Source organism: Coenobita brevimanus, chromosome 26, assembly GCF_032717465.1.
Source record: "Coenobita brevimanus isolate Jiangsu-jjx chromosome 26, ASM3271746v2, whole genome shotgun sequence".
Lineage (NCBI taxonomy): Eukaryota > Metazoa > Arthropoda > Malacostraca > Decapoda > Coenobitidae > Coenobita > Coenobita brevimanus.
In genome coordinates this window covers 5,601,910-5,627,987 of record NC_136979.1, presented here as the reverse complement: position 1 = coordinate 5,627,987, position 26,078 = coordinate 5,601,910, and the positions used below count along the sequence as shown (strand labels likewise).

The following is a 26,078-nucleotide window of genomic DNA, read 5'->3' as shown; positions in this document are numbered from 1 at the left end:
TAAGACTATACAGCATGTGGCGAGGTCTGTACGACTATAAAGAGCGTGCTGACAGGAGATTAAGGAGGGTAATTATTAAGTTGCACAGGCTTATTTATGGGTATTACAAAAGCCACCGACTCTGATGAGGAGCTTATTGGTGGTTGTGTTGTGCGCCTTGGGTGGAGCAGCTGCGGCGTCCACCCTGGGGCCAAACCTCCTCATATTTTCCCCTACACATCGCTGTGTTAAGGACTCCGATGAGGCGTTGTCTACCAGAAGGGTGCCCCGGTTCTCTGCACTGTGAACATGCTGTACTGCACCTGTAGAACGGCCCCACAGAAGCAGTTGCCTACCTGTGGTCGACGGGTCTGCGCCGCCAGACAGACCAGAATCAAGCAACAACAACAGCAGCAACAATAGAAATATAAGCCATCACCCTTTCATGCTAAATTTCCAGTACAAAAGACAGCTCACGAACAGATCATTAAACTCCATAGTGCAGTCCCTCTCACCACAGCATATTTATTCATTTCATGCACCTCACATTCACAGCGCAGACAGTACTTTAGTACAACGTTAACAACAAGACCTCCAGGAGCACCCGACTGAAGTGGCCGCCTTCCTAAGTTCGCCGAGTTTAAGTCCAGATGACTCAGAACCATAACAACAACAACACATACCAAACCTAACAAGACATAACCCAACCGCGAAAGACACCTACCCCTGACCTAGGCATCCCTCGGTAGTAACCTTGGCAAAAAAGGAAAGAAGAAAGTATGTGGGTTTCACGGTCAGGTTATGTCGTCTTTGGTTTGATTTCTGTAATGTCCATCAATAAAGCTGCGCGACCAGATTTCATAATTACCGAGAGGTGTTAAGTACGGCAGTGTAAATATGTTCAGGTGGACGAAACAAAATTCAACTCAGTTTAATATGGTGGTCAGACAGTACTTGAACTTCACAAGGAAGCCGTTTACAAATTTTTAAATTTTATTGGTACTGTTTGCTGTTTAGAAGCATCATAGAAAAGGGCGGTAATGTCCTACTTTACTGTTAAATAGGCTTGGCTTGTTTAGCTGCTGACCTCATAATTTCACTCGAACCGAAAGCCCTCTTCTCGTTTATCATGTTTGGCCCGCAACTCTAAACCCGCCCTCTCTATCTTGAGTTTATCTAGAGGAAAAGATGTGGTAAAATGTTTCTAGTGCATTTGCCTAAGAACCTGTTTAGCGTGAGAAAGTCATATAATTCCGAAGAAACGAAACTCAGCTTTTGTCTGATGAGGCTAAGCATTACCATTATCATGAACTGTGAGGAGTTGTGCCTTGCCTAAGTCATTTGTTATTTTACATATTATATTTCATTGAAGCAACTATGGACAACTATATACAAGCAGGTTTATGATGTCGTCTTATATAATACTAGAATATCCTTTCTCATAGAACCTCATACACTACATGTGAACTAAATGAAAGCTGACTGACAGGTTAATATCTATGGTAAGGATGAACAGAAGAGTAATTATAACACTCACAGAGTGTAAAATCTATTCACGTTAACACGGAATTTGACCGAATCGTACAAGAAGTATGAATAGCATTATGTTCTAAGAGTTGTTTTGTTGTCGGGTAAAGAGGAACCCTAGCACCTCTTCCTTACCGGTTTATTGCCGGATCCTGCAAGCCACAGGGGTCAGCTCAAAAAATGCAATAGTCTAACGCACGCATAATACACAGGAGAGAACTGAGTCAGGCCAGAGCTCCCAGGGCTGCTCCAGCAATCTTCTCTGTGTCTAACTGGATGTTAGGCGATGTTTCCTGATCATGCCAGCTGAAATCTGACAAGAGTACTTTCGAGGGACTTTTCTAGGCCCTTTTTAATGCCTTTTTCTCATGTCTCGTACGGCAGCCTATCCGGAGTCCGTCAGCCAGACCGTGCCCCGGCACCACCTTTGCGGTCTACAGTGTCATACTACAATATTAGATCTCTAACGTCAGCATAGTGTTTACAGTCCCCCCACCCCACACACATATTTATGCGAATAATTAAATGAACGCAAACAAATGCGAATAATTTTTCAGGCTGTTGACCTCTAATCCCACAGCAGGCCATCTCTCTCTCCCTCTCTCTCTCTCTCTCTCTCTCTCTCAGTGTGGCTCTTGGACTGGATAGGGAGATGAGGAGACAGTTACTGTTCCTCGCCCTCCCTCTCTCCTTTCCTTAATCCCTCCAAATGATTGACAAACAAGTATACGACATAAATAATTAGCTTCGTCGTGTCCTTTGTAGAGTCCGACACATACAGCAAACGCTGTTCTGATTTCTGTATATGGCACGTTAGTCTTTTCATGCTATTTAGGAAGTATATATATATATATATATATATATAACAACTGAAACAAAGGCCTCAATTTACAACTCGAAGGTTGCGTGTAGAAGTTTGGGGGAATTGGTTTTTTGGGTACTTTCCTAGTCAGCAAGGAGTGCAAAGAAATAATGTGTAATACGGTACGTAAAATTAATGTTTATGGGTAAAGTGTTAGAAGCCATTCTTAATGGACGAGAATATGGGTCCTGGTGACTGAGGGTCGTAAGCTCATTAGTTATGGAGGATTTCTGGCGTCTTTTTATGAGTGACTTGTTTCTCATATTGTCTTTCAACGTTGTCATGTGTTTTGTTTAGATCTTTTCATTGATGACACAGTTTGCATAAATGTTAAAGAATATTGTGTTGATATGCCGTATACTGAACTAAGCCGGTAAGGAATTGCGCCTGGGGAGTATACGGCCAAAAGACAGCAATGCTGTAAGCAAGCGCGTCGGTATAGCAGTGTCGCTGATGTGTGTGACGCTGGCTAGGGTATATTCGCAGGCACGATAGGACAAAGCCTGCCGTGGCGGATGGGTCAGAGGTCCGCCACGAGTCTATTGATGCTGTCGCTGCTGGAGAAACTGGCGGCGAAGTCCTGCAGTGTGTGGATGGTGTAGAGGCCTGTGTACCCGCTCCACCTCTCCACCCTGAGCCTGTGTGTGGCGGCCCTCAGTTGCTGTTCCTGCCCCTCCCCCGCCGTCACCACCTCCACCATCACCACGTACTTGAAGCTCTCCCGGGGTTTCTTTCGCCGACTGCCACTGCCACTGCCATCACTACCCTCTGCCGCCTCACGCACATACCTGTCGCCGCCACACATATGTCACATTACTGTCACATCATCATTATATTCTTTGTACTGTAACTTGGCCTATGGCCCTCTCTCTACCTTCAATGAGTTGCAAGAGAAGTTTAACGCTTGAATATGATGCTGGTTACGAAGAACTGGTGTAGAAAGGATTGTGTTTTATTTTGCCAATGAACTAAGGGAAATAAGCTACTGAAGGACGAGAATCTAGGTCAAGTTAAGGTAAAAGAACTATAGTTACATCATTTAAGGCATAACAATATAGTATTCAAATTCAATAATGTGCTAATAATCCGCATTTAGATTTAAGCCTCTCTTGCTCAGTATAACTTTACCTTATTATTCCAGTTGACAGACATACAGATGACGAGGCATAGAATCAGGAAGTTACTTTACTCCATTTACTCTGAATTGGCGTAAAATTGATCTCTCAATCTTGATTATTGAGCTGTAACAATAGATTAACACTCGAATATGATGCTAGTCACGAAGAATTGGTGTAGAAAGGATGTACAGCCATTGTATCGTCTTTCTCTGCTAATAAGCTACGTGAAATGGGCTGCATAAAGACGAAACTTTGGGCATGTTAACGTAAAAAACTGTAGTACTGTATATCAAAAACACTTATATTATTAAATTCATCTGTACACTACTGAACTGCATGTACGTTTACGGAGACGAAGCATTTAATGTTCTACTATGCGTCAGGTGCTGGAGAGGGTCGCCTTCATATGGTGGCACTGATATAACTGGGCGGCCTACCTTTCTAGTTACACAATCGTCTCTCAGCTACCTCCCTATCCCCGAAAGGAAGATGGTGGACTGCAAGAGAAGAGGAGCTTAAGCCTGCAGACCACCAGGTTCACATTTCAGATAAACCTGCGAGTAAAACTTCTGCTCCCACTATTGCCACTACTTCTTACTTTCACTTCTGCTACTACTACTACTACTACAATATTCGTCAAATAACAATCTACAAAAGTTGCTATGAACAAAAATTATTGTACAGAGGAGCATTTCCTGTCATCGAAGCCAGCGCCCCCAGCATCACCAACTAAAACATCTCCTGCCGTCCTGGTGCTGAGTTAACCTACAGCACTGGGCAGACTAACTGGTTTATTACGTCTCTCTCTCTCTCTCTCTCTCTCTCTCTCTCTCTGTGCACTGTTAGAGATATAAATAGGCTACCTTGAATATTTTTCTAAGCCTGCTTCTCACCCCTCTCATCCTGTTTATCAGTCTGTGAACCGTATGCTTTAACTTTGAACTGAGATGAGGAAGGCAGACCTTTCACTTTTACGATCATCCCTCTCAGTACCGTTGCGAATTGCACTCAGCAATGTGGTATGCGAGGCAGTAGTAGTAGTAGTAGTAGTAGTAGTAGTAGTAGTAGTAGTAGTAGTAGTAGTAGCCTCTTGTTTATCTGAAGTGCGAATGTGGTGGACTACAGGGTGCAGTTGCCCTTTTCCTGCAGTCCATCATCCTCCTTTCAGTGGACAGGGAAAGAGATGTGGTACGTTTATATAACTGGACGGTGGATCTGCCCAGTTATATCGTTGCCACCACGTGAAGGCGCCTCTCTCCAGCACGGGGATGCAGAGTGATTGAATCCAATAATTACAAGCGTTCCTAAAATAACCGTAAAAATCTGGAGCGTGCATTTTTATTTTTATTTATTTTTTATCATACGGTCGTCCATTGCACAAGGTGGTCCGAAAATAGCGCTCCACTAGAAATTCACCTGGATGTACCTTGTGTGTTGCGGGGACGGCTCATTATGCTGGTGTGGGCGTGAGTATTACAATGGAAGCTTGAAATGAATAGTGCAGGATAATATTGAAAACGCTGACTGAGCCGCTCCCGCAACACACGAGAAATCGCCCGGCAGAGTGGAACAGGAGCGTAATATATGGCTCATCCTATCTATTAAAGAACTGCTTACTGTGTGAGTACTGTATTGTAAGGCAAGGGGGGAGTGATGATATATGGTGACGCTGCGGTCTTTCCCAAGTGTGGACTGTAACTGAGGTGGCGTGAGAGACTTCGTAGCACTCTCCTTCTTTTTAGCTATTTGCTATGGATATTTCACGTTATTATTCTCGTTTATGTTCTGTATATGTTTCCATTATCGACAGAGTAATGTACAGGAAGTTAAGTGAGCGTAATATGTAAAATGTCACTGACGAAGAAGTGTTTCGAATTCTCTTATGACAACAAAATTACGGCGTATGACTAACAGTGTGATGGTTGCCACGGGTAGGTGTCTCTCCTGCAACAGTGTGTACGCCTCCCAAGCTCCGGACCACCGCACCCAGCCCTCCAGCAGACCAGGCTCCACTACCTCCTCCAGACTCTTGTACGCCAGCACCAGCAGGCTACGACTTCGCCCATCACCAGTACCACCCTTGTCCATCAGGAGCGTCAGTTTGGTGTGCTCGTAGTAGCTGTCTGTTGGAAAGGAGATAGGAGTATATTACGCTAGTGAACCATTACCCGCTTCTGCCCAAGGGGTCTCTCCTCAGCCGAATAAAGACGTCTGGCGTTAATCAGAATAACCTGCAGATGGATTCTTTTTCAGTTTTGACTTGACGTTTGGCAGTGAAACAGTGAATGGTTATGCTGTATTTAACTCCCACACATGGTCTGCAGTTTGAAAAATCTCTTGTAACTAGACAGCGGCGATAGAATAACAACGACACACTCGAGTTGAAGTGATTAACAATGTACTTTCGGAAGTAAAAATAATTTCATTCTATAAAGTCAGTAAATTTACCATCCCTAGTAACACATAAAACTAGGAATAATTTAAGTCTCTATAATAACAGCACTTTTCTGCCTGTCAAAAAGCTACCCCCTGTCGTGATAATAAGTTAAGGGTTAACGATGGATATTTGGACGCATTCTAAATCTTACATTCAGAGAGAAATAACATAGTGTGTGCAGTGTGTTGGAAAGAGGCATTGACGCTGGTGCGTATATTTTTGTAATGTTGATCATGAAAGCGAAAATGGGGATGGTGTAATGTGTCAGAGGCTGGGAGAGTGACGGTAATATGTATATTTTCATGTAGTGTGTTTATGATGAGGGAAACGGTATGTCATGTGTTAGAGGTAGGGGGAAGTGACGATGGTGTGCATATTCCTTGCTGTGTGTAGGATAATGCTTTGTCTATAATCTGAGTAATAGTCGAGCTGTGTGTGTGTGTGTGTGTGTGTGTGTGTGTGTGTGTGTGTGTGTGTGTGTGTGTTGTTCGTTTCTTTCCCGAGAACGGTAACAGATATCGAACTAATTCTTTGCATTAGGTCGGGGTAAGTCCAGGGAGTGTCAGAAGAATACCAAACAAAAATTTTGGCGATTGTTGCGACGCTCCGTTGCGAAATTGTCGGAAATAGCGACACTCAGAAATATGCGAAAAACATTTTTAGGACTTTTTGGTCAGAATTGGTCATTGTGGGCTCAATAACAGTATGGAAACAAAGATGATGGTATTTGCAATCATTTTGTGATGGAAAGACTATTAGTTACTCCCGCAAATTTTTGCGGGTAAGCACTAGTTGATTGCTAACTTTGCTTATTTCTTATATCACTGTTATTGATGCGTGCCGGGAGACAGATGTTTAGAAAAGCGAAGAGAGTGAAGGATGAAAACTGAAAAACTGCTGGTGTAAATGAAAGGGTAGAGTTCCAAGAGATAGACTTAAATAGTCTAATGATGAAGTCCCACAAAATGGTCTCAGGGCTAAGAGAATGCAGAAAGATGCTGCCAGAGATGGTGCAGCGTGAAAAGCATCCATAGGGGTGAACAAACTTGATATAAGCAAACATGTATTCAGGGCCTTCCAAACGAAAGCTCCCTCATTCAGCAGTAGTTTGATGTGCCTGCTCCAGTAGGTCGCCACAAATGAGGGGGCCAAGGTAGGGCTAAATCTTAAGGCCATATGTTTGAGCCTTAAATCGCAAAGTGGAATGCTAACCCCTAAATCATTATTGTCATTTTTGGAACGCCTGCATCCCACATTACAGAGTGCAGTCAGCAGCAATATAGGAAGGCTGAACACGTTTCATCTGACTCACTTGCTTCAGAAATTATTGTAAAAACTAAGAACCTTGCATTCCACTTAGCGTTTTAATGTATAACCATACGACCATTTATTTCGGCGGTTGGGTGGGTGGCAGCGTTGCACATCTTTCACGCATTCAGGAGTACGAAATTTTAAGTGAGGGGTCAGTAAGGGGCTAAGGGTCTGAATTTGAGGACTAGGACCCCTACCCCCTCAGCCCCCCATAGCTTCGATGCTCGCCCAACACCTTCCTGTCCTACCTGGTGGCGTCACGGGCATACAAATCCAGTCTTGCACCTCTTTTTTTCGCTCTGTATATTCTCTAGCTGTATATGTGTATGTTCGGCTTATCAGATGTTTCCCTCTATATTCTCTGTGTGTAATCTCTGTTATATTCTTCATGTATGTTCTTTGTGGACGCGTGGTATACCCTTACACTATTAACATGATATACTGTTTTTACTCTAACTCCTAAAATTGCCATGTCTCCATCTTGAATGCTGAGCTGTAACAGTAGATTAGCCTAGAACATGATGATAGTCACGAAAAACAGCCGTGGAAAATATGTAGTGCCACAGCATAGACTAATTGTGTCGTCGAGTTACGTCATATAAGCTGCAAAACGACGAATATCTGAGCCAAATTAAGGTCAAAGGACTATGGCATCCCCCACCTTGTAGCAGCGTGAAGTGTCCGGCCAGCACCTTCTTTTCCTTGTTTGCGTCACGGGGGTACATGGCAGCACCCAACCTCGTACCTCTCAGGTGGGCCACAGGGTACCACGGCGCTGGACCTACGGGAGGGAAAACAAATGAATAATTACTCTGATTAAATAAATAGATAACTAAATAAATAAATAAACAATCATCATCGTCATCGTCATCATCATCATCATCATCATCATCATCATCATCATCATCTTTATCTTGAAGTATTTTTCCCAGTTAAGTATGGTGTGAGGAAGGATACGGAAACGAGGAAAGAGAAAGTACGAAGAGGGATACCGAACAACATCGTACTTAGTAAAAGGAGCTACACAATCATTCACTCACTATTTAATCCCTCAGAATCCTAGCTCCGATAGATAATGAATGAATATTCGAAGTAATAAAAAAGACGAACACAGAAAAAAATAAAGTGAAGAAAAAATGAGTAAAATTTGCTTGAAAAATGATGAGAAGTAAAATAAGTTCGTTATTATCTACGTATGTATTTTAATAGTATGATATAAATAAGCAAACATAGCTGCATATAGAAATACAATAACAAATAAACATAACAAAATTAATATATAAGAACATTAACCCTTCTGTGGAGAAAACAAATCTCATGCTTTATTGCTGTAAACCCCAGACGATTTTATTCAGCTCAGTAAAACCCACCACAGGAAGAGACAGAAATCTTGAGTAACGTAGGTCGATAATTAAGAAACTTGTATTATATTCCAGTAATGCCGGACGACTTTATTCAGTACATAGACAGTAGACGTGGGTATATGACTGAAACACAAAACATGGACACAAAAAGCATTTATAGAGACAGAACGTACACAGACTTAAATGTACACAGGCACAAATCATACACAGACTCAAAGCATACACAGACTTAAAACATGGACAGAAATCATACACACCTATCACACACAGACACAAAACATATACAAAAAATAGACACAAAACGTACAGAAACAAAACGTACACACAAATTACACACAAACAAAGCATCCAGCATACAATGTAGACAAAAATCAAATCCATACACAAAACATACACACTAATACACACAGACAGAAAACATACATGGATACTACACATACACTGACGGAGGCCAAGAAACAGACACAGACACAAAACGTACTCAGACACAAAACATACACGGGCACAAAACATACACACACATAAAACATACACAGACACAAACCATACACACACACTACTAAAAGGATGAGTGTGATAAAAGAAGAGATGCATACATAAACAAACGCGGGACTGCATGATGATAATACGCACATTGGTTACATAGCACACACACACACACACACACACACACACACACACACACACACACACACACACACACACACACACACACACACACACACACACACACACACACACACGAAAATATCTCAGCGGCAATAGGTCACTGAATGAAATAAAACACACACTCGCAGGGAGCAAATAAGTGACTGCCTGACAAACACACATATACACATACACACAAACACATACGCACGCGAGATAGTACAGTGGTTAAACACACACACACACACACACACACACACACACACACACACACACACACACACACACACACAAACTACAGGGTGCATGGTGATAATGTTGGTGGAAGTGCAATGCAGCCGTGAATTATTAAGTGGTGGGGCGCCTGCAAAAGGACAAGGGTCACTACTCCGACCAATCTGCATGTAACACGAAGAGATAAGGAAAGGTTATGATGATGATGATGATGATGAACATTGAGAACGCAACATTCTGTGGAGTTTTTATTGATATTGTTGATATTATTATTTTTTGGAGGGGGGTATCTAGAAGACTGGCATTACAAGATCATTCGAGATAGAGACTTGAAATTTTCGGAAGTGATGCATCTTGGCTGTATTTTTTTTTTTTTTTTTTTTTTTAGCATATTTCCTAGCGCTAGCGTCGCATTAGCGCACCCTATGTTATTTCTTCAGTTTTTGCTCCTGCACAGCAAAAACTACTGAATTGATTACTTTGCAACTATTCCAGTGTGTAGTCAACATATACTAGTCCACCTGGGTATTGATACTGAGATCCAACAAATACTTTTTGAGATATTGAAGAAAATCAAAATGGCCACCTCATGCCTGAAAGTGATAGATCGGAAAGTATTTGGCCGATTTTGACCAAACTGGATGGAAATGTTGTGGGTCATGAGTTAATATGATTCGCATAGTATGAATGACCTTGACCTTGATCTCAAGGTCACAGGTAATAATACGTATAAACTTTTGAGTCATACCAAAAGTCCCGTAATGTTAGGTCTACAATGATAAAATAATTTTCATCTTGAATGTGGAGTTCTTTGAATATTACTTCAGCAGTTTCAGAATTATAGTTATTATTATTATTATTATTATTATTATTATTATTATTATTATCATCATCAGCAGCAGCAGCAACAGCAACAACAGCCATAATTAGTAGTAGTAGTAGTAGTAGTTGCAGCATAAGTATTAGCATAAGTATTGGTACGGTATTAGTAATAATAGTAATAGTAGTAAGAGTGATGGTAATTCACATGTAATTATTCTCGTGTATGATATGGTAAGCCAGGCGACATACGAAGCCGCTGCCACTACGCAACACAGTTATCAGTATTTTCCCAGAACCTTTCAACACCTAGCGCGAATAGCGAAATGGATCTCACTGTTGACACGGCGATTTTTTTTTTTCTCCTTATAACTCTCACGGTATATTTCTTTTCCTCTAACTTGGATTAAAAATGTCGTCTCCCGATCCTCAATACTGACTTGTAAGAACAGATTACCGCTAGAAGATGATGCTAGTCATGAAGAAGTGCTAAGGAAAGAATGCAGAGCAACAGTATTTTCTCTGTCACTGAGGTTGGTAGGCTGCAAAAGGACGAAAAAATCTGGGCCAAGTTAATGTGAAAAGGGTATAGTGTTCTAGATGGTTAGAGACAAACGACATTCACCTTTTCAGCACAAGATGTCTCCCTTGAGTTGCATAAAATAGTCCACAAACAGCAAGACAAAAAATTATTTCATCGTACTGAATGGGCTGAAAAAAGAGATGATGGGCCTTTTGGAAGTGGGGTAAATATAGTTTTAAGAAAATGCGGTTTTTATATTATTTTCTGCAAAGTTTAGAATAGAAATTGGAGACCGTGAGCGCGGGAATCCTAAATGACAAAATTCTCGACTGTCCAGTGGGTGAGTAGCTGTGTCTTCTTTCATTCTCGTAACAGACTTTGTGGCCACCTTGCAGATTCGCCAGGTTGTGATAATGAATTTCTTGGTCTTGAATGATGAGTCCATGGATTTGTGGCCCATTATTTGCTGGGCATTCTGTTGATAGTTCTCATACTTTCTTCTCTTCCGTTCTTATTCCTAGATCCCTCCCACCTCATGCAAGTTTGAAAGAGGGTAGGAGTGTTGATGATGAGGATGATTAAAAAGAAACTACCAGATACCATTTTACCCGCGTCAGAGCGTAGGGTACCGAGGCTAGGCTGTCGTTAGTCCATAACATTTAAGGGAAGGAGACCGACCTACACCCGTGGAAGCGTCAACGTGATAGAAAAACCTCTTGAACCATGATGTGCCACCAGACGTCTTTGATGATGATGATGATGATGATGGTGATGATTAAAAAAATAGAATAAAAATTATGGGTCTTTCCAATAACCTTCCACCACTCCATTTCAGAAATAAACCTAAGAGCCAAGGAGCAACATTGTCCTCAGTCATTAACTTAAAAACAATGACCTCAGTTTTTGTACACAGGGGCACAAAGACCTTTTACCACATATCATGCTACGTATAGAATTAAACTATTTACTTCCTTTCATTATCGGGAAAATAACGCTACAGGTGTAATAACTGAGTACAGGGAAGACCGTCAATTATTACAGAAATATTGGGGTCGGAAGTGGAATAAATTGGGAGAGAGAGAGAGAAATAGGTGTAAAGTATAACCTAGAACAGCAAAACAAAAACGGGGTGTAAAGTATAGCCTAGCAAATCACAGACTGGTTGTACGGTGTTATCTGGAACAGTGAAACATAAATTGGGTGTGAAGTATAGTCAAGAACAAGAAAACATAAAGTGATCAACGGAAATGCTGTTACAAGATGAACATTACGAATAAGAAGGCTAAGGATAATGCCTATCGATTAGGCAAAGGTTGTGATGGTAGGTAATTAATGCTAAGTTCTGATCTTCTAGGATATGGCGCTCAGCAATCAAATTTACAACCAAGTCCCCGACTGTACTGCTGCGTGAACAAAGAACAGGAGGGAAAAACAGACTTTATTCAATAGTCTGACCGGCCAGCAACTCGAACTCAAGATTTTTCACATGTGAGCTGGATATATTACCCTGCACCACTGGTATCCCCTAACCCCCCTGCGACCAAGGGACGTCTTTTGTTTGTACAGTATTTTGTTTTTGCTACGAACGAGTCAGATTACTCCAACAGACTCATACATACTCAAGTTAAATTTTATACTACAAACGCATGAATTAGTCCACATTCAGACATACTTAAGTTCAATTTTATACCGCAAAACATACGAGTTCGTCCACCCAAGCAGATTCAGTCGTGCCTTGGTTCAGTTTTATCCTGCAGAACACAGCCATTTCGCCCTTACAGATTCAGACACACCCACGTTCAATTTTAAACCGCATAACGCAAGAATAAATGACTCAGACATACCCAGTATCAATTTTAAACCGTAAATGTACGAATTAATCCACCCAAACAAATTCGAACACACTTAGGTTTAATTTATACCTCAGAACGTACGCTCAATCATTCAAACAGATTTACACATACCCGATTTAAGTTTTATGCTGCAAAACATACGAATCAATCTACCTAGACAGACTAAAACTTACCCAAGCTCGATTGCCTACCGTGAAGCCAGAACATCAGCAAAGCATAATTCATTCCACCCAAATCCACCCAAGCAGACTCAGGCGCACCCAAGATCAATTCCATCCACTCCCACTCAAGCTTGTTCGATCCGTCACTCACATTTCACCCCAAGAGCGCGCACAAGGAACGACAAATAAGCGACCTATCGACGCAAGTTTGGAGTGTTCTTTGTGTTCAACCTCCACTTCCTCAGATGGTCAGCTCCTTAATGGACTAAAAAAAAATGAATAAATAAATAACTAAAAGCCTTTCCATTAACATTTTTTCTTGCCGATACGGGTTTTCGTGTGAGCCATGGGAGGTGATGCAGTTGGGGAAAAAAATGGGTATTTGTGTTTGTGAAGAGAATGATTTGTGGATTGTTTGTCTTTTTTGGGGGCTATGAAGGTGTTTGGAGAGAGAGAGAGAGAGAGAGAGAGAGAGAGAGAGAGAGAGAGAGAGAGAGACTAATGGAAAGACTGGCTGAAAGAAGATTGGTGGAGAGAAAAACCAAAGATAGAAAAATTGGTGGAGAGAAAGACCGAGAAAGAAAAATTAACGGAGAGAAAGACTGAGAAAGAATAATGAATGATGGGAGAAACTCACGGAGAGAAAAAATGGTTGAAAGATTGAGGGAAAACCTGGTGATGAGGGAGATTGGCGAAAGCGTTTGAGAGAAGTATTGCTAATGGGAAAGACTGGCAGAGAGAAAGACTGGTGGAGAGAGACTGGCGGAGAGAAAGACTGATAGAAAGGCCAACAGAAAGACTGGTGTAAAGAGAGAGAGAGAGAGACTGGTGGGGAGATAGCCTGACAGAGTTGGATTGTTATAGATTAACGAAGAGAAAGATTGTTGGAGAGAGAGAGAGAGAGAGAGAGAGAGAGACTGGCGGGGAGATAGCCTGACGGAGTTGGATTGTTATAGATTAACGAAGAGAAAGATTGTTGGAGAGAGAGAGAGAGAGAGAGAGAGACTGGCGGGGAGATAGCCTGACGGAGTGGGATTGTTATAGATTAACGAAGAGAAAGATTGTTGGAGAGAGAGAGAGAGAGAGAGAGAGAGAGAGAGAGAGAGAGAGAGGACAGATACTGGAATCTAAAGAAAAGAGAGTTAGAAATGAGAAGCTGACAAAAAAATAAAAAGCAGGAAAATGGAGACAGTGATGAATAACAGAAGATGCTAAAGAAGAGACAAGAGGGACAAATAAAGAACAATATAAACGAGAATAAAGGAAAATGAATAACGAAATAAAAAAAGGAAGGTGGAAAGAAAATGAAAAACCAACAAAGCAGGGAAAAGAAGAAAGTAAAGGAAGGAAGGAAGGAATAAAGGAAAGAAATCTAAGAAGTCATGAAGTAGAGAGGAGAGAAAAGGCATAATTAGTGCATAATGAGAGATTTGAAAGAATATGAAAAAAAAAATACACTACTGCCGGAATAAAAGAAAAAACCTGGAACAACAATAAACATGAAAGAGAATATATAAAAAGGAAGAGAAAATGGGGAATGATTAAGTATTTGGAAGGAGAGGAGGAAGGAAGAAAGAGGGTAAACAGGGAGAGAAAGAACGAGTTTGATTATAACATGAATAAGAAATTGGTAAAGGAAGGAAGGAAGGAAAGAAGGAAGAACAGGGGATGAAAGGCAGGAGGGAAGTAAGTAAGGAAGCAGGGAGGGAAGGAAGAAATGTAAGAAAGAAGGAAGGAAAGAGGGGAGCAAATAAGTAAGTAAGGAAGGAAGGAAGGAGAGGAATGTGAAGATAGCACTAAGAGCTGGATAAAAGGGGGAAAGAGGGAAGGGAGGAATGGAGAAAGGAGGGAAGAAAGGAAGGAAAGGGAGAAGGAAGGAAGGAGGAAAGAAAGGAAGGAAAGAGGGAAAGAGGGAAGAAAGGAAGGAAAGGGGGAAGGGAGGAAGGAAGGAAGGAGGGAAAAAAAGAAAAAAATATGAAGGGAGCATGAACAAAGAACTGACAAAGAGGGGAAGGAGGGAAGGAAGAAGGAAGGGTATGAAGAAAAGAGGGAGAGAAAGATGGAGGGAGGGAACGAGGGAAGGGAGGAGTGAGAGGAGGTAAGATAGGGGAAAAGGAGGAAGGCAGGAAGAGAAGGAAGGGAGAATGAGAGGAATGGAGGAAGGAAAGAATGTGAAGGTAAAAAGAGGTGTTATATAGACCGACGCAGCTGACACTCGTGTTTGTTCCTAGTATTGACTAAACACACACACACACACACACGCACACACGCACGCACGCACGCACGCACGCACACACACACACACACACACACACACACACACACACACACACACACACACACACACACACACACACACACACACACACACACACACACACACACACACACACACAATTCCTTATACGTACCTGCTCAGCACTAGGAAGGATCATTTCTTGCTTTCACTCAACTTCCACTGAGTAAGTCCGGTCGTACAGTATTTCAGTGTTATAATTTTCGGATACATTTGTGACTAGGATATAAGCATTAATACCATCATTTAACGCAGGCCAGGTCCATGGGGCCGTAAAGTCTGTGTATCTGTGTACCTGTATGAATCTTCACCTACTGTGTAATTGTATGTAACTCCTCATCTTACATCACCGCTAAACCGCCTTGCTGGGAGTGTAAGGTGTGTAGTGTGTATCCATCATCGTGATTGTAAGGTATGTGTAGTTTATGTACCGGTGTATGTCCTCACTTTACATCTCCCCAGCCACATCAGTATCCCCAGCATTGAAAGGTAAGTATAGTCTGTGTATCCATGTAACTCCTCACCTCCCATCTCCTCGGCCACATCGGTCTCCATGGCATTGAGCACCTGTCCCTCCGAGAAGTGTGAGTCCCCTCGTAGCACCTGAGCCAGCACGCCCCTCATGTCCCTGTCTCTCTGCTCCCACGTCAGGAAGGACAGCACTACCCTGGGCCTCTGCTGGCGGGGTTGCGAGAGGCGAGACGACGTGGACGAGCTGGACATGAGGGCGGGCAGGTGGGGCTGAGACACTACCAGGGCCACGGATGAGTTTCTGGGGGAGGAGAGGGTGATTGTCAGACTGAGGGACGGGTAGACAGACAGACAGATAAATGGACAGATAGACAAATAGATAGACATATAAATAAACAGGTAGGTAGATAGATGGATAGAAAGATAGACAGAAAGATAGATAATGCATGTAAATACTCGTACAGTATTTCCGATTCTTGTCCATATTTGATTGAGGACCGTGATGTATGTAAAGTTATATTCATGATTTTTCTTTTCACTTTGTCGTTATTACTGCATACGGAGGAAAGAGATAAAAAGGTACCCCAAACTACTCTCACTACGATTCCTTCTTGTGGGAGGCTTGGTCTGGTGTGTGAAGCGATGTGAGAGAAAAAAGATTCTGTGTGTGTGTGTGTGTGTGTGTGTGTGTGTGTGTGTGTGTGTGTGTGTGTGTGTGTGTGTGTGTGTGTGTGTGTGTGTGTGTGTGTATCTATCTCTGTGGTATAGAGATCGAGAGAAATTTATTATAAAGCTGTAACAGAGATACAAATAGCTTCATTATTTCGCCTCTCCATTCTGCTACTTCCCGCAGTAGTGTTACATCACAGGGCGCGGCTGTGTGTGTGGAGTAATGCCCGCCAGGTACCGTGAGACAACAGGTGATAATTAATTGGATGTAGATGTCGCTATTGATTCTGTTACCTGTGTGTGTGTGTGTGTGTGTGTGTGTGTGTGTGTGTGTGTGTGTGTGTGTGTTCTTGGAATGTGTACTAGTTTGACTGTGAGTGCGTGTGTGTGAATTGGTGTCTGTGCGTGGGTATGTGTGAGTATTGTAAGTATGGATGTCAGTGTATACTTATCCGTAGGTTTGTATGATAGTGTGTGTGTGTGTGTGTGTGTGTGTGTGTGTGTGTGTGTGTGTGTGTGTGTGTGTGTGTGTGTGATATCATCTCCGTTTTTTTGTGGGAAATATGATGGTAACGATGATGATGATGGTGATGATTTTCGTTGTCCTTATCGCTCTGATCACACCCAGCACCCCCAGTACTGTACTGCCCAATACTCTTGCTATAATGCAGATATTAGGGATACCATAACGTCTTCCATCATCATCATCATTATCTTAATACCACCACCATTACCATTAATATATCTTGGCAAAGCGAGGTAATTCCCCATTCGACATTTGTCATTTTTGCATATTTTATCGCGCCTCACTGCTAAGAGGCGCCTTCTTCTAGTGATGCAGGGGACTAAGTCAAGCCTCTACATGGACTGAAAGGTGGATAGAAATATAGGCAGAAAAACCTTCCATCACCGGAATCGAACCCGTGCTGATTGAATCCCACTCAAGACAGCAATTATTATCACTGTGTTGGGTAAAAGAGAGGAACATATAATCACTGTTAAAAGTCCACCTACTATTCCGCCACTTTATTCGTCACTTTCCTCATTAGCGCGTTGTATCAAAGGGAATCATGTACAAACAGAAAAACATGCCAAGCTTCTCTCAGCTTTGGAGTATTAGCCAGTGAAGGTAAGTGACAACTAGGAGAGGTGGGATATTAGGTGAATATTTGTCTCCAATATGCCAAAGATCTTTTGACTTGGGAATATTAGCCTGGAGAAGAAGTGAGAAGTACAGTAGAAGAGGTGAAACACTGGTTGAATTTTTGTCTTCAGCATGCCAAGTCTCTCTAAATAAGTGAGAAAGAGAAGAGGTGGAATATCTGGTGAACTTTTGTCTCCAACATCCCAAGCCTTTCTCACCTTAAGAGTATTAGCCAGCAGAATAAAGTGAGAAGCAGATACGGGGGAATTTTAGGTGTAACTTTTGTCCCTGATTCCGAGTATATACTTTTATCAGGCCCAGATTTTCGTCATTTAGCGGGTTATTTCACGCAGCTCAGTGGCAGGCAAAGGTAATTCTATGTCTCTACATCCTTTTCATTCCTTCGTTCACTTCTTCATCATTAGCATTACATTCTAGTGTTCAGCTATCGTTACAGCTCAGCACTGAGACACACAGATGGCAGTTATCGGCGAAGTTAAAGTAAGGAAGTACAGTAATAAAATCATTATTTCATGACGTAAGGAGAACGCCTTGCTTGTCATTTTCCACGTCAGTGTTGTGTCCGTAGGAGTAATACATAAAGAAGAACCGAGTGAGATGAAGGAGAATAAGTGAACTCGTCTTGCTCAACTGTACAACTCTGAGCAAAAGTTCGCCGACTTTCCTCTACCAAGACTGAGTTCTGCCTACAATATTTTCCATTCCTTCCAAGACGACATGGATTATCTTTCCTGCTCATACACTTCTGTTGAGTGCTTCATATTGCTATGACATAAAAACATCTTTTATTGCCACAAATGACACAGAAGTGTTTGCGAAATTTTGCTAATGGCTGCATATTACTGCAACGTCAGAACTCACGTCGTCTCGAAACTGTGCTGGGACCTGCCGAGATCTTGCCCAACAAAGCCGTGATAACTAGGCGAGTTGGGTGGCGTGGAACTCGCCTCATCAGTTCGAACCTGTTGCGTAGTGGCACCGTACCTAAGCTTGGGGTCGCTCAGCATTTTTGTTGGGGTCGGCAAACCTTCAAAATATCAACGTGTTATACAGTTCCCGAATCCATAATGTTGCCATTTCATATTTTGCACGTTTATATTAACAGTCATTATTTGTTAGATTCTCAGCCACCTAAGAACACAACCAACCACTGCGTAAGGTGATTTAAAAGTACAATGAAATACTCTTGGTACGCTGGCGAAATTCGTACTTGGTTATTATTTTAATGAAGTTATTAAGAGTTTAAGTAAACTGCCAGCCTGACTCATACGGGTCTCGGTTAACAGCCAGTCGGCCATCTCGAGCAGTTTCCCGTGCAGCGGTTGGAAACATATCTCACTTGTTTATCCTCTTTTGGTAAGTTTTCGTATGTTTCCCATTTAGTACATTGAGATTATGCTGTTGTAAGTTGTAGTATAAGTTGCAGCGCTTTTTTTTTTTTTTTTTCGAATGAGAAAAGATGTGTAGCGTCACCAGAAATATCCATTTCGCATGCCTACGGAACAAAGTACTGTATCACAATATGTGAGATAGCGAAGCTTACTCAAAGACTTGCTTATAATCGTGTGTGTGTGTGTGTGTGTGTGTGTGTGTGTGTGTGTGTGTGTGTGAATAAACTAAAAAAGATTTATCTGATTTTAGTCAAACTTGGTGGAAATGTTGAGAATCAGCCAAGGAGGCAGTGATAGGTCGCAGTCTGACCAAGGAAGGCCAACTTTAATAATTTTCATCCAATTTATATCAGACTTAATGAGAGTATTGAGGGTAAGGGAAGACTGAAGGGATTTAGTTTTGAGATCAGTCAAAGGTCATGGTCACAGGGCGAGATTAAAGTTCGATATGTGTGTGTCTGTGTCTAGCAACATAACTAAAACTATTTTGATCAGATCTGGACTAAATTGCTGGAGCTGAGAATCACCAAGGGGTTAACCCGTTGTTTTTAAGAAGAGTAGGTCACGTCCACAGGGCAAGGTCAACTTGAGCAGTTTTTATCCGATGTATATCAGATTTTGTGGATGGGGTCAGGGTTTGATTTTGAGAACAGCCAAATGTAAAGGTCACAAGGAAAGGTCAAATTTCAAGGTCACACAGGAAGGTCAGCTCAGTTTTGATCCTCTGTGGACTAAGCCTTGGTGAAGGATGAAGTAAGAATGAAGGGATTTGATATTCGGATTCTGTCGAAGGTCAGTATCACCGGGCAAGATCAAATGCTTCACCGTCAGACCAGCAGGAGGGCGAGGGTATAGCACTCTCTATGTAAGCTGGTAAACTTGAATGTTGTTACTTTTATCAATTTAAAATGATGTTAACCTAGCTGCTGGGTCATTGATGTTAGCTCTGTCTCGACAAAATACACTGAATAAATTAATAGATAAACATGGGAGCTCTAAAGACATAAAATCTCTCTCTCTCTCTCTCTCTCTCTCTCTCTCTCTCTCTCTCTCTCTCTCTCTCTCTCTCTCTCTCTCTCTTTATGTGTGTGTGTGTGCGTTGTGTGTGTGTGTGCGTGGAGATGCAAGACACGAGTAGGCCTATACACTCTTGTCCAGGAACTGTGTTTAATGGTGCTGAAGTAGTTAAATATGTAGGCAGTTTTTTACATGGATGCGGGTTTGGTCCTAGCTGTGGCACAAGAAAACAATCTATCTGGCTCTTTCATTAGCTCCACAGGTCATTAAAACATCCCCTTTATATACCGTTGTTCTATCCTGACAGAGTTTCCTAACCCCTTTTTCAGCTCAGTTGTTGGCCAAGCGTAGTCAGATTGGAGAGCTAACTGTCTAATAACCAAGGAGACTCACTCCCAGTTTATTAAAAAAGGCTCATCGAATTTCACGCGACTACAATTTAGTATTCAAATTGTGAGTGGCTCAGTTCCGTCAAAAGAAAACAACCCGTATATTATAAATGAATGGGACAGCCCTAACATATCTCACTACGGACGGTCTGGAGTTGAACCAAAGTGGTGACGTAAAAAAGGCGCGCGGTGTTTATCTGTTGGTGTGTGGGAAGTCTATGGGGCCGAGTCGAATGCACTTAGATACTAAAAATAAGGACTGCAATATTACCAGTTACGATACTCCTCAAATACACGAAAACAAACGTAATAATGAATGTAGTAATGCCAGTTACGACACAAGATACACGAAAAAAGAACCACAATGAATATAGTCAAGCTTGTTACAATATCAGATACACTAAAACAAAAGTAATAAGGAGTACAGGAAAGCCAGTTACATTACCAAATGCAATAAAACAAAGGCAATAAAGAATGCAGTAAAGCCAGTCATGATAGTACACTAAAACAGAAGTAACAAGAAATACAGTAAAGCCAGTTACGATACCAAATACAGTAAAACAAAAGCAATAAAGAATGTAGTAATAACAGTGACGATAACCCTTGAAGACAGTGAAACAAAAGCAGCACAGAATGAAGAAATGTCAGTTATCGTACACCCTCTCTGTTGTTATGCCCGAGAATATTGACTACGTGTTACTGTGATATTCCTTCATTCGAATCTAAACATTATTGCCAATATATAGTTCTTCATCGATGCAGGACCTGTGAAAATACCTCTGCCTTACATAACAGCATTTTTCTTGGCTTTTCATCTCACGCAAACTCTCGCTTTCCCTTCTCTCTCTCTCTCTCTCTCTCTCTCTCTCTCTCTCTCTCAGTCTGCTCAATTCCCTCTCGAAAAATCATAAATGTTGACTGAGGGTATCAGCTATCAAACTTGCTGACGGGTATTGAGTATTGAGGCTAGAGAGAGAGAGAGAGAGAGAGAGAGAGAGAGAGAGAGAGAGAGAATACGTTACCATTATAGCCTCCTCTCGTGCTGGAATAGCTATCGTACATTACCTGAAATATTGACGAACCGGGGAGAGAGAGAGAGAGAGGGAAAGTATGTGTGTGTGTGTGTGTGTGTGTGTGTGTGTGTGTGTGTGTGTGTGTTAGAGAGAGAGAGAGAGAGAGAGAGAGAGAGAGTGTGTGTGTGTGTGTGTGTGTGTGTGTGTGTGTGTGTGTTCGTCATGAATGCATAAGGGCATCAGGAATGGTTCAACAGCTCAATATAGGGAATCGAACGCTCGACCAACGCTCCATCCACTCTCAAACGTCACGCATTATTAATCCATAGGACTCATGAAACACGCTAGCCCATAATATTAGTAAAGAAGGACGCTATACCGATCACGAACGAAGCACTACGAACCACGAAAGAATACGAACAATAAATCATTTTAATTCGAATCACGTACGATGAAGTCTGAACCTCAAGCGAAACAATGCGAACTAAGAAAGAACGAGAAACATCCACATACGGAGTATACGTGAACAATACAAATAAGGAACGAATTAATACGAAAGAAGCAAAAAGAATAACGAACGAACCAATACCGGTAACAAACGAATCAGTACGAGTCACGAACGAATCAATCTGAACCACAAAATAAAGTATTGTGATTCAAAGGCGTCAAAGAATCGCTAATGAAACAATAGAAGTCACGAACGAAACATTGAGAACCACAAAGGAAGCAAAGTAGAATATTAAAAGAAAAACAAGAATCACGGACTAGGCATGCAGGAATCACGAACGATGCGAAAAGAATCACAAACGAAGCAATACGTACCACGAACGGAGCAGTACGAATCACGAACGAAGCAAAATGGATCACGAACGAGGCAGTGCTAATCCCCGGCGGAACTGGAGGCAAGGCACTGAATATTTGATACAAAGAGAGACGGTGACAGTCAAGCAACCTGAATGACGTGAGTGCATGAAGGAGCGAGTTTGAGTGCGTGAAGGAGCGAGTTAAGTGAGTGAAGGAGTGAATCAGAGTGTGGAAGGGGCGGGTTTGAGAGCGTGATGGATCGAGTTAAAGTGCGTAAAGGAAAGAATTTGAGTGCGTGACAGGGGCGAGTTGAGTGAGTGAGGAGCGAGTTTGAGTGCGTGAAGGAGAGAGTTTGAGTGCGTGAAGGAGCGAGTTTGAGTATGTGAAGGAGCGAGTTTGAGTGCGTGAAAGAACGAGTTAGAAAGCGTTTTGGGTGCACGAAAGAGTAAGTTTGAGTGCGTGAAGGAACACATTTGAGTGCGTGACGGATCGAGTTATAGTGCATGAAGGAGCGAGTTTGGGTGCGTGAAGGAGCGAATCTGAGTGCGTGAAGGAGCGAGTCTGGGTGCGTGAAGGAGCGAATATGAGTGCTTGACTGGCTGAATTTGGGTGCACTTTAGGAGCGACAGACAGTGCATGAAGGAGCGAGTCTGGGTGCATGATAGCACGAATGGAAGTAAATGGCACGATTTTGAGGGCATGGCCGAGCAAATCTACATGCATGACAGCAAATTTGGGTCCGTGAATGTACGAATTTGAGTGCACGATGGTTGAATTTGAGTGTATATCAACGATTCTGGGTGCATGACGGAACGAATGGAAATGGATGCCAGCGTAATTAGGAGAATCACGGTAAAGAAGGCGGAGCTGAGTGTATGAAGTAGCGACCCAGCGTGCATGATGAGTAAGGATGGAAGTTTAGAGGATGAAGTGCTTGGAAGGGTACAACTGGGAAGAAATGTTGTTGGTTCTTTGAAAGCAGTGATAAGAAACAAGGAAGTGAGCATGGAAGTTAAAAAAGTCGGTGCATGACAGTATTGTGATACCAACTCTAACGTATGGAAGTGAAGCTTGGACTTTGTTGGAGGGACCCAGATCAAATGCGAGAGCAGTAGAAATGAGTTATTTGAGCGGAGCATGTGGAGTCACATGGAGAGGCAGACTGACAAATGAGGAAGTGAAGGAGCGTTGTGGTGTGGATGTGATATAAAGCGTTAGGAGAAATATATTGAGGTGGTTTGGCCATATGGAGAGGATGGAGAGCAAGAGACTGACGAAGAGAGTGTATGTGAGTGAGGTGAAGGAGGGGAGAGGGAGCGGGAGGCCAAGGATGAAATGGAGGGACAGAGTAGAGAGGTGTATGAGAGAGGGGGGTGTGAGTTGGGAACAGGGCAGTGAAATGGCGGAGGACAGGGCGACATGGAGGGGAATTGTGTGTGGCCACCCCTTACGCGACTTAGGCATCTGGCAGTAGATAGTTAGATGGATAGATAGAGTGCATGGTAGATAAGAGTGGCTGGTGGAGTGGATGACTTTGCGTGCGTTGGGGTAGAGAGAGTGAGTGAGTGAGTGAATATGAGGACAAGAAGGGATTTTGAGACACAGGAGTATGTAAGTGAGAAAGGAGCTGTAAGCGCGTGAGTAAATCTAAGGCATCAGTGCGTTAGTGAGTGGGTGAGTTTCATGCACAAGTGAGTACGTGAGTGAGTGGGCTTGATGCATGAATGAGCGAGAGAGTGAGTGATTGAGAGAGATTGCTGCCTGAGGAAGGAGTGAGAGTGTGAGCTAGTGTAGTGAGTGAGTGATTCTGATTAATGAGGGAGGGAATGAATGAATACGATGGCTAAAGGGAATGAGAAACAACAGTGCTTGAGAGAGAGAGAGAGAGAGAGAGAGAGAGAGAGAGAGAGAGAGAGAGAGGCTGAATAAGTATGAGAGTGTATGCTAAGCTAATTATACCAGAATGAGTGTAATGCTTAACTACTTCACCCCGAGTACGTTATTAATATCATGCTTGCTGCTGCCCGTGATTTTATTCAGGTTAGGAAAGCACACTCGTCCTGTTGAGGTTAATGAAGGTTGTTTCTAAGGGTTCTAGGAGTGACTTGGGCGTATCTTAGGTCACAGATTAAGCAAAGGGGAAATCCTCTGTGAACTGGGATTTTGGGCTGATCAAAGAGCGAGCGTTGAGGGAGAAAATTCGGTGAAGCTTGCTAACCTAACGTAGCATAAACCTAATTTAGTCTAACCTACTAATCTAACCCAAAACCTAACCTACCTAATCTAACCTACCTTAACCTAATCCTACATGGCCTAACCCAGTCTGACCGAAGCTGACCTAATCTACCCTAACTTAACCTAGCCGTGGACCCGTGAATCCCAGTGACTTGGTGCTCCGTACATTAGAGCGGAACAAACGTCGCCAGGGTGTGAGGGGAAACGAGCGTCACACGGATCGTAGGTCACGGGCGCACCGGGTGACGTCAGGCCCGGAACCTGGAATTCTTGCGACATGGGATCCAAACACCTTTCTAATCCCAGCAGTTCAAAATTTGTGCCCGAATCTGCATAAAGTCATCTGGGAATGGGAGAAAAGCCGAAAAATACATCATGGGATTCAAGGGGTTATGAAGGTAACTTGACCGCAATGAATCACGGTGGGTTAGGAGTTACTGCGTTCGTCTCTCGACCTTTGCGTGTTCTGAGTCTGAGTTCAGCGTTGGGGAAAATAACAGAGTGGAAAGTATTAATGCTATCACATGTTCGCACCCTGTCACCCTGCCACCTCACACCAATGCCATATACACACGAACACGTAGTCACTACACCTGTTCCATTTCCCTTACTTCCGCCCATGCTTTGTACTTGGTTAATATGTGGAAGGGTAAATAAATCTCTCTCCTTCGGCGCTGAGGTCCGTTCCCACAACAGACCCCATGCGATCCAACACAAAATGCATGTTGGGATAATCAAAACAACCTGAGTACATAACAGATGAGTGCAGACCGTCAGTGTGAGCCAGAGTACGTTGGAATTACATATGAGAGGATGGAACACTGGAATATATTGGAGAATACACAGAATAAAGTCTGAATAGTAGTAGTAATAGTAGATCAACCTCGCTGTGGTTGAGCAGACCCATCATCTGCAGGCAAGCAGTTACCCCCTGCAGGGCTGGTCCGTACAGTGAACCAATGTTCCCTTATGGTGGACAGTGCCTCGCTGTGGCGAGGCGTCGTGAAATATGTGGAAGTTTGGTTCCTGGATGGACGCCGCGTTTGCATCTCTGCCCATTTTAACAGGGGCACCTTAGTAGGCTCCGCATCGTCCCGTTATTTGGTTGTATGATTACGTCCAACGTTATAAACAGTTCCTGCGTTACGGGGTTCATTAGGCTTGTCTCTTAGCGTTAACTCACCTGAAGAAAAAACAAACAGCACTACATCAAATGAATGGATGACGGTGGCCATCACCTACCACTGGAGCTCAAATTTAATCCAGCAACGAGTTCTTGCCTAATTACTACTAACTGTTACAACTACCGCAATTAAGTATCATAAAGTTGTGGTCCATATCTTTTCTTGCTGCCATTACCACAGTCACCAGGAAGTACAAACAATTATAATCATTCATACAACCTTAATCTCCACTCACTGCCACGACTGCAACCACCACAACTACCCACCAACATCACTACAGCTGCAACCACTACTTTAATCTTAAATCCTCTCTACATCAGAAGCACCATGAGCACCACAACCATTACTACCACACAACCTCCACCACAACAACCACACAACTTTCACCGCAACAACTACACAAACTTTATCCCAATTCGCCACAAAGTCCTCAACAAAACAACCACAGCAGAGCACATATCTCGCCGAATTTCGCCACAGCTACCACAACAGTGTCTCTACCACAATAACCACAGCCACAACAACACCCACACAGACATCATCTCACTTCACCACAACTACCACAGCGCTCATATAATTTCATTACAGCTACCACAACTACCACACAT

At 42.6% G+C, this 26,078-nt stretch overlaps 1 protein-coding gene across 1 annotated transcript in view; it reads right to left on the bottom strand.

Annotated features, from left to right (window-relative positions):
- Window positions 1-2,888: 2,888 nt before the first annotated feature.
- The window catches only part of LOC145394140 (uncharacterized), a 38,839-nt gene continuing 15,649 nt past the window's right edge, over window positions 2,889-26,078 (bottom strand). Inside the window, exons 2-5 of the mRNA XM_080268120.1 lie at window positions 15,657-15,904; window positions 7,896-8,015; window positions 5,399-5,609; window positions 2,889-3,156 (exon numbers count right to left, since the gene is read on the bottom strand). Of these exons, the coding sequence (XP_080124246.1) occupies window positions 2,889-3,156; window positions 5,399-5,609; window positions 7,896-8,015; window positions 15,657-15,904 (847 nt within the window). The remainder of the gene's footprint in view (window positions 3,157-5,398; window positions 5,610-7,895; window positions 8,016-15,656; window positions 15,905-26,078) is intronic.